Source organism: Gekko japonicus, unplaced genomic scaffold (genome assembly GCF_001447785.1).
Source record: "Gekko japonicus isolate JY-2015 unplaced genomic scaffold, Gekko_japonicus_V1.1 scaffold177, whole genome shotgun sequence".
Taxonomy (NCBI): domain Eukaryota; kingdom Metazoa; phylum Chordata; class Lepidosauria; order Squamata; family Gekkonidae; genus Gekko; species Gekko japonicus.
The window spans coordinates 214,310-229,024 of record NW_015161408.1 but is presented as its reverse complement, the minus strand read 5'-3'; the positions used below and the strand labels follow the sequence as shown (position 1 = coordinate 229,024).

The 14,715-nt window shown below is 53.0% G+C and overlaps 1 protein-coding gene across 1 annotated transcript in view; it reads right to left on the bottom strand.

The window, feature by feature from the left end:
- ADAMTS15 (ADAM metallopeptidase with thrombospondin type 1 motif 15) overlaps positions 1-7,760 on the bottom strand; it is a 66,113-nt gene extending 58,353 nt beyond the window's left edge. The window contains exon 1 of the mRNA XM_015426500.1: positions 6,601-7,760. Coding sequence (XP_015281986.1) covers positions 6,601-7,590 — 990 coding nt within the window. The 5' untranslated portion in view covers positions 7,591-7,760. The remainder of the gene's footprint in view (positions 1-6,600) is intronic.
- Positions 7,761-14,715: the final 6,955 nt, after the last annotated feature.

Here is a 14,715-nt window from a genome sequence, read left to right as displayed (position 1 = left end):
CTTTCCCAGTCTTCCTGCAAGGATGGACGGGAATGGCCGTTCCCCCCAAAAAAGACAGGAAGGCTGAAAACACTGCAAGTCCCAACAGCCCCAAGGACACATGAAGCTGTTTTATACTGGATCAGGCCATCAAGTCAGTACTGTTATCTACTCAGACTGGCAACTGCTCTCCAGGGTCTCAGGCAGAGGTCTTTCCCATGAACTACTGCCTGGTCCTTTTCACTGGAGATGCCGGGGATTGAACCTGGGACCTTCTGCATGCCAAGCAGAGGCTCTTCTGCTGAGCCACAGCCCCTCCCCACCTGCAATCCCGTAAAGTTCTGACCATGTACCAACAGTGGCTGTTGACTGGCTGCCCATGCAGTGCGTAGCCGCCAAGCATGCCATACAGTTGAAATACTGCTCATTTTAATTTGCACACAGATAAATGGGAGCAGATGGGGCACTCAGCTCACAAGAAAATGAAGAGGGGATGTTCAGTTTTCATACAAACGTCATCTGAAAGAATTCCAGTGTTGCCAGCTGAGGTCTTCTCCCACTCAGCAACCTCTGTATCTATGTGTGAACTTCTAAAAAAAAAAATAGCTATGACATCACTATGCTCAGACAACCCTGGGAAAAGAGCCTCTAGCCCATTAGGACAGATATGTGCAGTCACACCCTAGGCCAGCCCAAACTTCCAGATCATTACTTCTGTGGCTTGTTTCGTGGTTGTTCTATTATTCCTTCAGTTCCACTGTGCTGAACCTGGGCTAGGCCCATGATAAGTGGGGCAGGAAAGTGTAAACACAGTTGTTGTGTGCTGGCTTGTTGGGAATCCAAAACCTCTTCCCATGTGACACTGTAGGTCAGAATGTGGTTAACAGGTAGAAAGGGAGGAGGAAGAAGAGGAGGAGGAGAAGCAGCAACACTGGTTTTTATACCCCATTTTTCTCTGCCTTAAGGAGTCTCAAAGCAGCTTCCAGTCGCCTTTCCTCTCCCCACAACAGTCACCTAGTGAGGCAGGTGGGGCTGAGAGGGTTCTGAGAGAACCGTGACTGGCCCAAGGTCACCCAGCAGACTTCAGGTGGAGGAGGAGTGGGGAATCAAACCCAGTTGTCCAGATTAGAGTCCACTGCTCTTAACCACTACACCACACTGGCACAAAGTTCCATGGCACATCAAAAAGTAAGCCCTGATGTGTCACACACCAAAGAAGGTTGTTTCCAATGTCTCCATTCAGTTCAACCATATTTTTTCTGCTGTGAACCAGCAATCCAGGCTTATTGGACCCTAAGATTATCCAACCCCAATCCGGCTCCACCTTTTGCCGAAGCCACTTTAAGGCAGCCATTTTGTGGCTGCGGTGGCTCAAGTGGTTAAGACGCTGAACTGCAGGCTGTGGAAGGTCAGTAGTTCAGTGGTTCAAGACCGGGGTGCCGCAAGACAGGGTGAGCTCCTGTCTCTAGTTCCAGCTCCTGCCAACCTAGCAGTTCGAAAGCAAGAAATTGCAAGTAGATAAATAGGTACCACTTCAGTGGGAAGGTAACAGCGTTCCGTGCGCCTTGGTGTTTAGTCATGCCGGCCACATGACCACGGAAACGTCTTCGGACAGCGCTGGCTCTTCGGCTTTGAAACGGAGATGAGCACCGCAACCCTAGAGTCGGATTCGACTGGCTTTCGAGCAAGGGAACCTTTACCCTTTACCTTTGTGGCTGTGCCCAGAATGCTGAGTCAAAATTCCTAAGGTGCCCACAGACTCAAAAAGGTTAGGGATCCTTGTCCTCCTGACATAACATGGTTATTGTACTGTGGGATAATCATGTTGGGGTCACACAGTGTTCCATTTCCCCCATTCATTTTAATGAAACCCTCAAATTTAAAAAAAAATTAAATAAAATAACCACACACATGCACATAAGGCTGTGTGTGTTGAAAGTTAGGCGAGAAGCAAAAGGGGAAAGTTTTATGTTTTAATTAATACCACCCCGGAGTCCATTATGGCTCCAAAAGCATGCAACAAAAATTGAAAGCAGCACACAGATCCCAGAAAACATGGACTTTGGTATGTTATGCATGTGTGGAAATGCCCCTGACATCTGTCAATTAGAGCAGCCAACTGCTTAGGCAGGGAGAAGACGGTCTCGTATATGCCGCAGGACCCTGGAAAAAATAAAATTAGCCACGGTGAACGGGGAAGCATCAAGGACAGAACATGCAGTTTGGCTGAAACTCCTGCCATGTCAAATGAGAAATCCCTAATGAAGGCGTGAAAGTGTTTCCCACGAGTATAAACTGGGATCACTGCCATGAATCAGAACAGCATCCATGCAGAGTCCTGTCGGCACATGGCTAGCAGTTCCACGAGGAAGCTTTTAAGTCCATCACCTGTCTGAATCTAGTCCAGGTGGAGAGGTTACCAAAAGGCACTCTATTGGGCAAGATGCCACTCCCTTCGACCAATCACCGAGGGTGCTCCAATTTTCAGCATCCGCCTAAAGGTTAAGGAGCAAAAGGACCATGAAAGGGAGGAGCCACACATGGGCCTAGTCATCTCAAGACTTCTCAAAAGAAGGATGCTTCCAGGATATGACAACAGTTCCCAGCTATTCCAGAATTGTAGCAATGTGACAGCTAAGCGAGAGCTCTCCTTTTGCTCTCTGAAGAACACAACGGATTTCACTAGCTTCAGATAAAATGAACAGAGAACACGTGAAGCTTCCTTCTACTGAATCAGAGCTTTGGTCCATCAACGTCTACTCAGACCGACAGCAGGATCTCAGACAGAGGTCTTTCACATCAACTACTGAAGATGCCAGAGACTGAACCTGGGACCTTCTGCACACCAAGCAGATGCTCTACAGCTGAGCCACAGCCCCTCCCCCAGGAAGGAGGCAGGGGGAAAGGAACAGCATGTTTCATTGTGGCTTGGAAATGAAGAATCAGCCATGGAGAGGAGGGCTCTTTAAGGGCCCAGCTGTGCAGCCAGATTAACTTAATGTATTTACTTCCAATGTAAACAAATGTGCACATGAAAAATGACTCTGGGAGAACAAATCCCACTCCATGCACGAGGCAAGAGAGATTAAACCATTTCCAAAGCAAGAGGTCGAAGGGCATCGGTCGGAAACTTTCCCCCAGTTGTTTGGGGTGGTTCAGAAGACAAGGCTACTTCCTGGCGTCTCAGAAAATAGTAAGTATGCTGCTAGATCAGACCAAAGAATCCTCGAGAGTCCGGACAACCAGTCGCTGGTAGGAACCACCAGCCACCCCTGGAGAGGGATCAAAGAAGGAACCTACTCTTCCGGGAAACCATCAAGTGATGAAGGCAGGGAGCCCTCTCAGAACCCTGCGAGGTCCGAACCAGCTAGCAGACTTCAGCGGCAGGTGGTAACCAGTCAGCGGTAACCACGGCCTTCCACAGTGCTAGGACCTCCCACCCACCTGCCGCCTCATTCACCGCCAGCACTTTGCAGCAAGGGTTGGCTCCCCCCAACACACCCCTGCAGCAAGCAGCTCCCACCCGCAAACCACCTGACTGGCTGCTGCTCACCGCCCCCACCAGCCAGTCAGATGCTTTCAGGAAGCAACATCTCCCCTCCCTGGTTTGCCTCTATGGCTGATCAGCCACACAGTTCAGATCTCCTGTACCATCTGAGATTCCAGACGATCCCTCTCTATCCACTTTCTCCCTACCCTTTGTAATTTGATAACCCCACCCTGACCTGGATAGCCCACACCGGCCTGGTCTCGTCAGATCTCGGAAGCCCTGAAAATCCCACCCTGACCTGGATAGCCCAGACTGGCCTGGTCTCATCAGATCTCGGACGCTAAGCAGGGTCAGCTCCAGGGAAGCCTGGAGTCCCTATGCAGAGACAGGCCATGGCGAACCACCTCGGTATGTCTCCTGGCTTGGAAACCCTACAGGGCTGCCATAAGTCAGCTGTGACGCGCTTTCCACCACCACCACCACCACCCTGCCAATCCCTCCCATTCGCTGTCACCTTTCTGTCCCCCCCCCCAAACTGAAAATCCAAAATGCTGCAGATGTGGAAGCTGCCGGCAAATCCTCAGAACCAGTCCTCCCCCTCTAACCTTTGGAGTCTTGTGAGCAGAAATTCTACTTTGTGAGCTACTGGCATTAAAGTTGTGGGCGAGCGATTTGGCCGCTGCATCAGTTAGTTTGCTCTGGAGCCACCCTTCCTGAGCTAAGACAAAAAATGTGTGAGCCGGAGGCTAAAAAACTGTGAGCTTGCTCGCACTAACTCAGCTTAGAGGGAACACTGCTCAGAACCACAGGGTGGCGGGCCACTGTCACTCCACCCTGTAGATTCAGAGTAACTGGGACGTCTCACCCAGCGCGTGGAGGCAGGGGAGGGAACCAGAGCGGCTCCTCCCTCCCTGAGGAGGTGCCTCCTGGCAAACTGCTGAAAATGCCCCCCCTCGAAGAATGTCTTTCCTCTGACCCATTTGCTGGCCTCACTACAAAACTGTGCCAATGTTTTCTGCTCCCCCCCCCCCATTCCCTTCTGGGCTCCTGTTCAAAAGGAATTCCACGTATGCCAAGAGCACAACCCACAGAGCCACCACCAACTACAAGAAGGGCCACGAATCAATGGCAGCTACATGCTTTGCATATGCAGAGTCCCGGGTTCGATTCCGGCAATCCCCATTTAAAAGATCTCCAGAGGCAGAGCTAGGAAAGTCCCCCTCCTGAGATGGGGGGGGGGGACACTACCACCTTAAGCAGGCAATGCTACAAGAGATTAACTGATCACTTGCTTCTCTGCAAGGCAACTCAGCATTTTTGTGACAAACTGTAGAATTAAGCTCTACATTTGCCAGGCATGGACTTGGATGGAATGCGTTTGGAGCACCACTGTGTTATGCATGTTTACTTGGGAACAAGTCCCCACTGAGGTCAACAGGACTGATGCCCAAGAAAGCACATCAAGGATCGCATCTGAACGAATGCATGCTGAAAGGCCATGTGGTTGCACATGTGAACACAAATACGATGCACCGGCAGCAGCTATCCAGGGTCTCAGGCAGAGGTCTTTTCACATCACCTACTGTCAAATTCTTTTAACTGGAGATGCCGGGGATTGAACCTGGGACCTCCCTCATGCCAAGCAGATGCTCTACCACTGAGCCACCTGCCCCTCCCAAAGATCATTGCCCCTTTCAGCACACATCCATCCACCTGCACCAGGGGGGTCTGTAGCAAAGGGAGTGAGCTCTGACCAGGAAACCTTATGCTGGGGTCTCTAGAGCGCCACTAGACTCGCATTGCATTGACAGCCAGTTTAGTGTAGTGGTCACCAGTGTTCCCTCTAAGCTGAGTTAGTGTGAGCTGGCTCACAGTTTTTTAGCCTCCAGCTCACAGATTTTTGTCTTAGCTCAGGAAGGAGGGCTCCAGAGCAAACTAATGTATGCAGTAGTCAAATCGTCTGCTCACAACTTTAATGCCAGTAGCTCACAAAGTAGCCTTTTTGCTCACAAGGCTCTGCAGCTTAGAGGGAACATTGCTGGACTAGGATCCAGAAGCTGGGGGTGGGTGGGTGTTGGATCTCCTCTTGGCCTGAAACTTGCTGAGTAGGGTTACCAGATTGTGGGCAGCAAAAAAGAGGCCACATTTCCTGACTGACTACTTCAAACAAGCGATCACTGTGGCAAATCTCATCTTCAATACCCCTACTATTTACACCATGATAACTGCTACTAACTAGGAATATTCCTAACCTTCCAACCGCCCTCAAAAAGGACATTTTCATCATGTTTTCTTTAAAGGACCCCCCAAAAAGAGGACATCTGGCAACCCTATTGCTGCGTGACCTCAGGCCAGTGTTCCCTCTAAGCGGACACATTTGTGTCTTCAACTCAGGAAGGAGGGCTGCATGATTCATGCAGGAGGCAAATCGCTCGCTCGCTCACAAAGTGCCATTTTTGCTCACGAGACTCCACAGCTCAGAGGGAGCATTGCTTCGGGTCAGTCACTCCCGCTCTCCTCCTTCACCTAGGGTCACTCACAAGGTGGTCGCGGGAATGAGAGGAGGAGGACCGCGCAGGGCACACAGAAGAGCGACAAAGGGTGCGGTCACACGGATGTTTAGTGCGGGACTCGCAGCTGATTTCTCCCGCAGTACAGATTCCTGTCTACATTATTTCCCGGAATCGGAGCTGATTTCTCCCGCACTAAAGTTTACTGTCTACATAGGCAAACCCGCTTCCAGTATCGAAACCGGCAGACTCCCGCGGTTTCTGATCTTTTATCCGCGTTTTTTTGACCCTGGTGAAACTCCTCGTTCCGGCGCCTCCCCTTTGCCGAACGGACGAATCCGCTCCGAGCAAGCCTCCTCTGGCAAGCAGGACCGAACAACTCCGCCTTCCCCACCTCTCCTCCTGACCCAAGGGCCACCGCCTGGGCCGGGGGGGGGATGTTGGCCTGCCAGCGTCGCAGTTCTCCCAACTGATGGAGCCGGGCAGGGGAGGCAGGGCGTTGCGTTGGCGCGGCGGCGGCTCGTCTGAACGCTGCGCACGGGTCCGGCGACCAAGCGCGCGAGGCGAAGGCAGTGCGCCCCCCCCCCAGCCCATCCTCCGGCCCGCGCCCGGCGCACCCACCTGCTTGGTGAAGAGGACGGCGGTGTCCCAGTACTCGGGGTGCTTGTCGCTGCCCTTGTTCCACTTCTTCTGCCAGACGCAGAAGTTGCGCAGGGAGAGGGCGGCGTTGCTGGTGACCTTGGGGCCCTTGTCGTCCTGCCCGATGACCAGGAACTTGACCACCACGACGTTGATGGGGTTGAGGATGCTGGCGTGCCGGTAGAGGCGGGCCGCCGTGGCCATCAGGGTGAGCAGGTAGTGCTGCAGGTCGTCGCCGTGGAACTTGACCATGGACTCGTCGGCCACCACCAGCGTCTCCACGTAGCGCGGGATGGAGACGAAGCGCTTGGCGCGGCCGCCCTTCTTGGCCGGCCGGGCGCCGGTCTCGTTGCCCGGCCTCCAGCCGCCCGCCGCCGCCGCCGCCCCCTGCTGCTGCTGCGAGACCTTGTACTTCTCCAGGGCTTGCAGGATGGCTGGGTTCAGGTTGGAGCCCACGCCGCAGCGGGAGGTGGGGCTGCCGGCGGGGCCGGGCGCGCTGCGGCGCTGCAACAGGTGTTCGCCTTGGCTGCTCCACAGCGCCCGGTTGCCGCTGTCGTTCTGGAAGGGGCTGATGAGGTACTCCGCCCCGCGGTAGCCGAAGGCCCCCGTCAGCCCCCCGCAGAGGCTCAGGGCGGCGAAGGAGTCCCGGTCCGAGTTGACGTCCCCGGAGTAGAAGCAGTGGCGCGGCGCGCCCTCCTCGCCCCGGCCGGCGCGGGGCCCCAGGTACTGCGTGGCGAAGTGGGGCGCGATGAACTGAGCGTCCGGGCTCAGGTTCAAGTAGAAATCCTCGTGGAAGGCGGTGATCTGGTAGATCGCCCTGTGCTGGGGAGGATCCGCCGGCCCCCTCTTGGAATACTGCCGCCCGCTCAGGTCCGGGTCTAAGCGGATGGGGGTGACGATCTCCGTCTCCAGCGGGGCGCAGAGGGCGGGCAGGGCGGCCAGGCAGAGCCAGAGGGAGCCGCGCAGCAGCATGGCTGGTCCGGTCCGGTCCGGTGGGGAAGAGACGAGGCTCGGAGCTGGGACGCCCTCCGCGATGTCAATGTCACGGGGAAGTTCTTCGCGACGTCAGTTTCACCCGGCCCTTCTCCGCGCTGGTCAGTTTCACGGGGACTCTCTCCGCCGTGTCAATTTCACCGCCGGGGCGCGGGGAAAGGCAGTCCCGGGGCGCCCCGGGGGAAGCAAGGAAAGAAAAAATCTGCTCGCCAACCCGGCGCGCCCTCAGCCAGCCGCCTCGCCCGCTCCGGCTCTGCAGCTCCAGCTTCGGCTTAAAGGGGCATCCCGGTCGAGGTCGTCTTCCTCCTATTCCTCCTCCTCCTTTTTCTCCTCCCCCCCGGTACAGTACCTGGCTTTTCAAAAATGCATCTGACTTCTCAGGGCTTTATATACATCGCTGTCATGTGCCAGCGCGAGCGAGCGGGTTTGTAACCAGAGTTTCCTTTCCTTTCCTTTTTTTTCCTTTTCTTTTTGTGTGTGTGTGTGCGTGCAAGGGGAGGTCCTGAAGACTCTTATTGGACCTGCCCTCAGCCACTTGCCGCTCTCCCAAGCTCCGAGTCGCCCAGCGCAGCGCCTTCTCGCTCGGCTTTTAAAGAGCCACGACAGTTTGGAGACGCTGGCTTGACCCGCCCCGGTTTGAGCTGACTTTTGCAACGGTGAAAGGTCCGGGGACGGGACGGGTGTTGCAGCCCCCGCTGTGTGCGGCGCGCTGTTCCTTTTCCTGTCTCCTTCTCCGCAGCCGCTTCGCCCTGGTTGGCTTCCACTTTTTGGGCTCCCGCTCTAATTAAAGGCCCCGCTCCTCTGACCCGGCTGTTTTCCGCAGGGCTGAGGTTTTGTTTGTGAGCGCTTCGCTTCTCCTGAGCCCCGGGGAAGCGCTGACAAGCCAAAGGCAGCTGCCAAAAGGATGTTAGTTTTCTTTCTTTTTTTCTTCTCGAGATGCCTCTGAATGGAGCCCGAGACTGTGCACAAGGCGGCCTCTCTCCCTCCTCATTAATTAGAGCGCCGCTTATCATTTCCGACTTGGAAAGCTCTCCCCGCGCACTGTGGGCTGTTTTGGGGTCGCCTGGAACCTGACGAATAACTCCCTGTCGTCCTTCTTCCTTCGTTCAGCGGCATTTGGCAGAAAGGTCCGGGCCCCCCCCGCCCCACCCACACACGCTCCGTTTATTTCAATGCCAGTTAATTGGGTTGCCAACCTCCAGGTAGGGCCTGGAGTTCTCCTGGAATTGCTACTGACCTCCAGACTACATAGATCAATTCCCCTGGGGTTGCCAACTCCGGGTTCGGAAATCCCTGGAGATCTGAGGCTGATGCCTGAGAGGCTGGCATCCCTATTAGGTGGCAGTGATGGGGGTACCTCCCTGAGCTCCGGGGATGAAAAGCAGAATATCAATCAAGGGCACAAATAATCCAGTTGCTTTCTGTACTCATAGATCAAGATGAGTAGCTGTGCTAGTCCGTCTGTAGCAGAAGAAAAGAGCAAGAGTCCATTGGCACCTTGTTGTTCAGTCGCACAGTCGAGTCCGACTCTTTGCGACCCCATGGACCACATCACGCCAGGCCCTCCTGCCCTCAGTCGTCCTCCGGAGAACCACCTCATCCTTTGCCGAACCCTTCTTCTTTGACCTTCCCCAGCATCAGGGTCTTCTCCTGCGAGTGCTCCCTTCTCATTTGATGGCCAAAGTATTTGAGCTTCAGCTTCAGTATCTGGCCTTCCATGGAACAGTCAAGGTAGATTCCTTTTAGGACTGACTGATTTGATCTCCTTTCAGTCCAAGGGACTCTCAAGAGTTTTCTCCAGAGACTCTTGAGTGTTCTCCAGCACCATAATCCAAAAGCATCTATTCTTTGACGCTTGGCCTTCCTCATGGTCCAACTCGAATAAGTGAGCAGCGACTCATGAAAGCTCATCCTCTGCCACATATCTTGTTAGTTCTTAAGGTGCCAATGGACTCTTGCTCCTTTCCCATTGAACTCGGACAGGCCTAACTTCCAAATATGGCGGTGGGAAGTGCTATCAAGTCCCAGCAGAATTATGGAGACCCCCAGTGGGGGTTTAAGGCAAGAGGTGGACAGAGGTCGGTCATTGGCTAACCTGGGGTGCCCAACCTTTTTGAGCCTGTGGGCATCTTTGGAACTGTGACGCAGGGGGGGTGGGGGCAACCACAAAATGACTGCTGTAGGAGGTGGAGCCACGTCCCACAAAGGAAGCTCAAATACTCTGGGGAAGAGGGGCCAGAGACAATAAAACAAACACTTAAGGTGGCAGGGGCCACTGAAACAATGTCATTTTACTCTGCATAGCCAAACAGATCTTCAGCAGCCAATCAGAAGCCCTGCTGGGTAAGATCCCCACCTGGCCCCACCTACTTTGTAAAAACACTTGGCGGGCACCCAAAAAGGTGTCCACAGGCAACATGGCACCCATATGCACCACGTTGTGGAACCATGGGCTAAATTGGCTATGGCTTGCCTCCTAGCACCGCATCTCCCTGACGTGCAGGGATGCGAAAGCTGAAGTCATTGAAAGCCCATGTGGTATAGTTCTCACCTTTAAAGCCCTTTATGGTCAGGGGCCTACGTACCTGAGGGACCACCTTTCCCCACACGTTCCCCAGAGAGCACTGAGTTCAGGGTCTCAAAACCGTCTGGCCCTCCTGGGTCCCAAAGGTTGCAGGCTGGCTACGGCCAGGGCCAGGGCCTTCTCAGTGACGGCTCCGCACTGGTGGAATGAGCTCCCAGAAGACACTCGTTGAACAGAAGTTTCAGACCCTGTGCCCTAATACCACCACCGACAGCCTGTGCTTCACCAGCATGATTCGGATCAAGATGACAGTCCTCCTAACACCAGTGCTGACTGCACTCTTCATTATGATTGATTTGTTACCAGTGTTCCACCGTCGTCACATAATATTGTACACTAGCACTTTATGACTGGTTTTATATTTGCTATGTCTTTACAAGCCGTGGCTCGGTGGCTCAGGCTGAGCAGGCTGAAGTTAAACCCGGTGAAGACGGAGGTCCTGTGCTTGAGTCGGACCGGATCGGGGTTAGGGCTCCCGCTTCCGACCTTTGATGGGGCACCTTTGGTGCCAGCTTCGGAGGTTAGGAGTTTGGGAGAGCTTCTGGACTCTACCTTAACGATGGAGGCCCAGGTGGCAGCCACTGCCAGATCAGCCTTTTATCATCTTTGGCTGATACGGCAGTTGGTTCCTTTCCTCGACCACAATGACCTAACTACAGTGATCCATGCGACGGTCACCTCAAGGTTAGACTACTGTAATGCTCTCTACATGGGGCTGCCTTTGTCGCAAATCTGGAAGCTACAGCTGGTGCAGAATGCTGCGGCCAGGATGTTGGTGGGCGTCCCTAGCTGGGAGCACACCCGACCTGTACTGAAAGCGCTGCACTGGCTGCCTATAGCATACCAGATTCGCTTCAAAGTGCTGGTGCTTACCTTTGAAGCCCTACATGGCCAGGGTCCGACATACCTGAGGGACCGCATTTCCATGACCCTAGCCTTCCCCTCTGGTACGCAAGATGTTAGGAGTTTTATATGTGCATCCGTCGAAACCGATTTTTAATAGTTTTAATTTTTGTATACTATATGCACTCTGTGCCCTATGTGAGCCACCCTGAGCCCGTTCGCGGGGAGGGCGGGGTATAAATGCAATTAAATAAATAAATAAATAAATAAATATCTGTTTTAATTTTTATGTAAACAACCCTGAGCCTGCTTCAGCAGGGAGGGTGGGGTATACATCAAATAAATAAATAAATAGTAGTCAGAGTGCTGGTTTGCCATGGCCTGCCTCTGCGTAGCAACCCTGGACTTCCTTGGCAGCCCCCCATCCAAGCCGCTCTGAGACTCCGAATGAAGGGGGGGGTATAAATCCAATCTCCTCCTCCTCCTCCTCTTCTTCTTCAGGGCCACCCCTGCATGGCTTCCAAGATCTGATGAAACCTTATGCAGTCTGCAGGACCATCTCTCCCAATATGTCCCCTGAAGGGCTTTATGCTTGGCTGAACAATATACTTTGGTAATCCCAGGCCCCCAAGACATCCACTTAACCTCAACCAGGCTTTTTCAGCTCTGGCCCCAGCCATGTGGAGCACTCTCCCTGGTGAGATCAGGGCCCTGCAGGATTTCATGCAGTTCCACAGGGCCTGTAAAACAGAGTTGTTCCGCCAGGCCTTTGGTTGAAGCTGCAGATGTCGAGCTATATTGGCCTCCACTGCTCTAATCTGTCTCTGATTCGCCTTACACTGTGCACTTTATTAAATTGTTCCATTGGTGGAATATGCTGGCCCTTGGGCATATACATAGTCTACACCTGGGAGCCATCATGTGTTACACGATTGGGTTCATAGGTAAGAAATTGTAAGTATTTTGTACTACTTTTAATTGTTTTACTTATTTGTTGATGAATGAGTTCGACACCCCTGGTTAGCCAATAACAGACATTGTCGATCCCTATGAATAACATCTCAAAGCAACGGAAATTCTAGGATGTTGTTTAGGCCTCAGTTGTTGCCATTCTAGGACACACTTATCTGCAGCCGATCTCTCGCTCCCAATGTTCCTGAAACGGAGATAACCCTGACCATGAAATCAGTTTAAGTCTCGTGTACTTTTCAAAATGTATAACCCAAACAACCCCCTTCCGGAGGGCTTGCTGTGTTTGGCCTGACTTGAAATATGTTGCTGGCAAAGGGAAGAGCTTTGCAGCGCGGCTTTGCACGGGCTCAGCTCCTCGTTTCGTCTGCGCTGCTGCAGCTCGTGCAAAGCGGCTGTGCAAACTGAGCTCCCCAGCACAACTTCGGACATCAGATGCGCAACACAGCCGACTTAGCTGGCTTGCATCCATTAAAGCACAGTTTAAATGCAAGGCCAGGCCCATGCAAAGTCACCAGCAGGGAGGCCCTGTGCTTTACTGGGACTGTCTCTAAATCGAGGCTTAGTCTGCTGTGGCACAAACAAAAAATGTGCCACCTTGTAGGCTAATTTTTGTAACAAGCCTTGCTGAGTGGTACCAAATGGGGAAGGGCCGTGGCTCAATGGAAGAGCCTCTGCTTTGCATGCAGAAGGTCCCTGGTTCAGTCCCCGGCGTGTCCAGTGGAAAAAATTCCAGGCAGTATGTGAAAGACCTCTATCTGAGACCCTGGGGAGCTGCTGCCAGCATGAGTAGACATGCTGACTTTTAATGGTTTGCCACCCTCCCTGTGACAGCTGGAGATCTCCTGCTCTTACAACTGATCTCCAGGAGACAGAGATCAGTTCCCCTGGAGAAAATGGCTGCTTGGAAGGGCGGGCTCTATAGCATTGTACCCTGCTGAGGTCCCTCCTCTCCCCAAATCCCACCCTCTCCTGGGTCCACCCCCAAAATCTCCAGGTATTTCTCAACCCAGAGCTGGCAACCCTAGGGACCAATGGTCTGATTCGGTATAAAGCAGCTTTGTGTTGTATGACCATGGGTAGCAGACACAGGCTGCATAAAATCCCAGCACGACATTCTGATCATCAGGTGGGGGCCGTGGAGAATTTTTCTTTCTGTATCAGTCTTTAAGGTATCCCAGTGATAACTCCAGATGGGTCGTAGGGTAGTGGCTTGGTGTAGTAGTTAAGAGCAGCAGACTCTAATCTGGGAGAACCGGGTTTTATTCCCCACTCCTCCACTCACAGCTGCTGGGTGAACTTGAGTCAGTCAAAGTTCTCTCAGAGCTGTTCTCTCAAGAGCATTTATTTCAGCATAAACGTGTGTGAGCCAGAGGGATGGATCCTGTCACTTGACTGAGCAAAGTTGAAAGCCTTCCTCTAGCCACAGGAGCCACTCCAAGTGAAGGGTGGGGTATAAATCCAATCTCCTCCTCCTCCTCCTCCTCTTCTTCTTTTCTCATGTTAGCCTGCAGTGGCACCTTGGAGACTAACAACATTTATTTCAGCATAAACTTGTGTGAGCCAGAGGGATGGATCCTGTCGCTTGACTGAGCAAAATTGAAAGCCTTCCTCTAGCCACAGGAGCCTGAGGGGGATGACTTCTTGCAAGACGGATGGATCCGTTCAGGGTTCACTTCATCAGGAGCACTGACATGCAGATCCACATGGCCAATTTTTATATATGCAACAGCAGGGGACATTTAGTAGGAAAAGAGGTGCAGGAGCTCATTAGCATAACTCATTAGCATAGCTTATTTGCATATGCCACACCCCCTGACATCACCGGAAGTATGTCAGAAGGCATCACCCAGCGCTCAGGCTCCACATGCTAGCTATTGGGGGGGGGGAACGTGCAGATCTGTCCTCGCAGAGGAGGGAGAGCTCGTATCTGAATAAACCTTGGTCTTAAAGGTGCCACTGGACTGTTTTGGACTGGGAAGCTGGGGGGGAGCTCTGCAGCTTACCTGGCTGCTTCTTGCTCTGACTGAGGGCTGCTGGGAGCAGGGGTGGGGCTTGTTGCATGTGCCCACCCCCTGGGCTCTTTACTGCCGGAGCTCCGCTCCTGTGTGCTCCTGCAGGAAATGACCCCTGTGCAACAGAAACTATGGGAGGGGGCACCGTTACAAAGAAAGACTAGTTCGAAACAAGATCCAAAAGGTCATCAGTTCACTCGGAGCGGGTGTGAGACACTCCCAGCTGCTTTTTACATCAGCAAAATGCAAAACCTAGTGCAGAATGGTGGCTCAGACTAGCCCAATCTCATCACATCTTGGAAGTTAAGCAGGGCTGGCCCCAGTCAGTGTTTGGATGGGAGACCACCGAGGAATTTCAGGGTTCCTGTGAAGAGGAAGGCAATGGCAAACCACCTCTGTTTATCTCTTGCCTTGGAAACCCAACAAGGGTCGCCATGAGTCAGCTGCGACTTGACGGCACTTTATACACGCAGAGTGAAGAATAAAATGCAATAAGCACATAAACAGTTAGTTTACAGGTGAATAATTAACGTCGGGGGAAAGTAGGGAATGCTGGAATAAATTCTGTTCATCTTTAAGGTGCCACCGGACTCCCTTTTCGTCCAAGCAAGTCTTTCTAAGACTCTTGCAGCTCACATTTGGTGCCAGATATCTACAAAATATCTTCTGAATGCATGCCTGACCTGTTCCTTG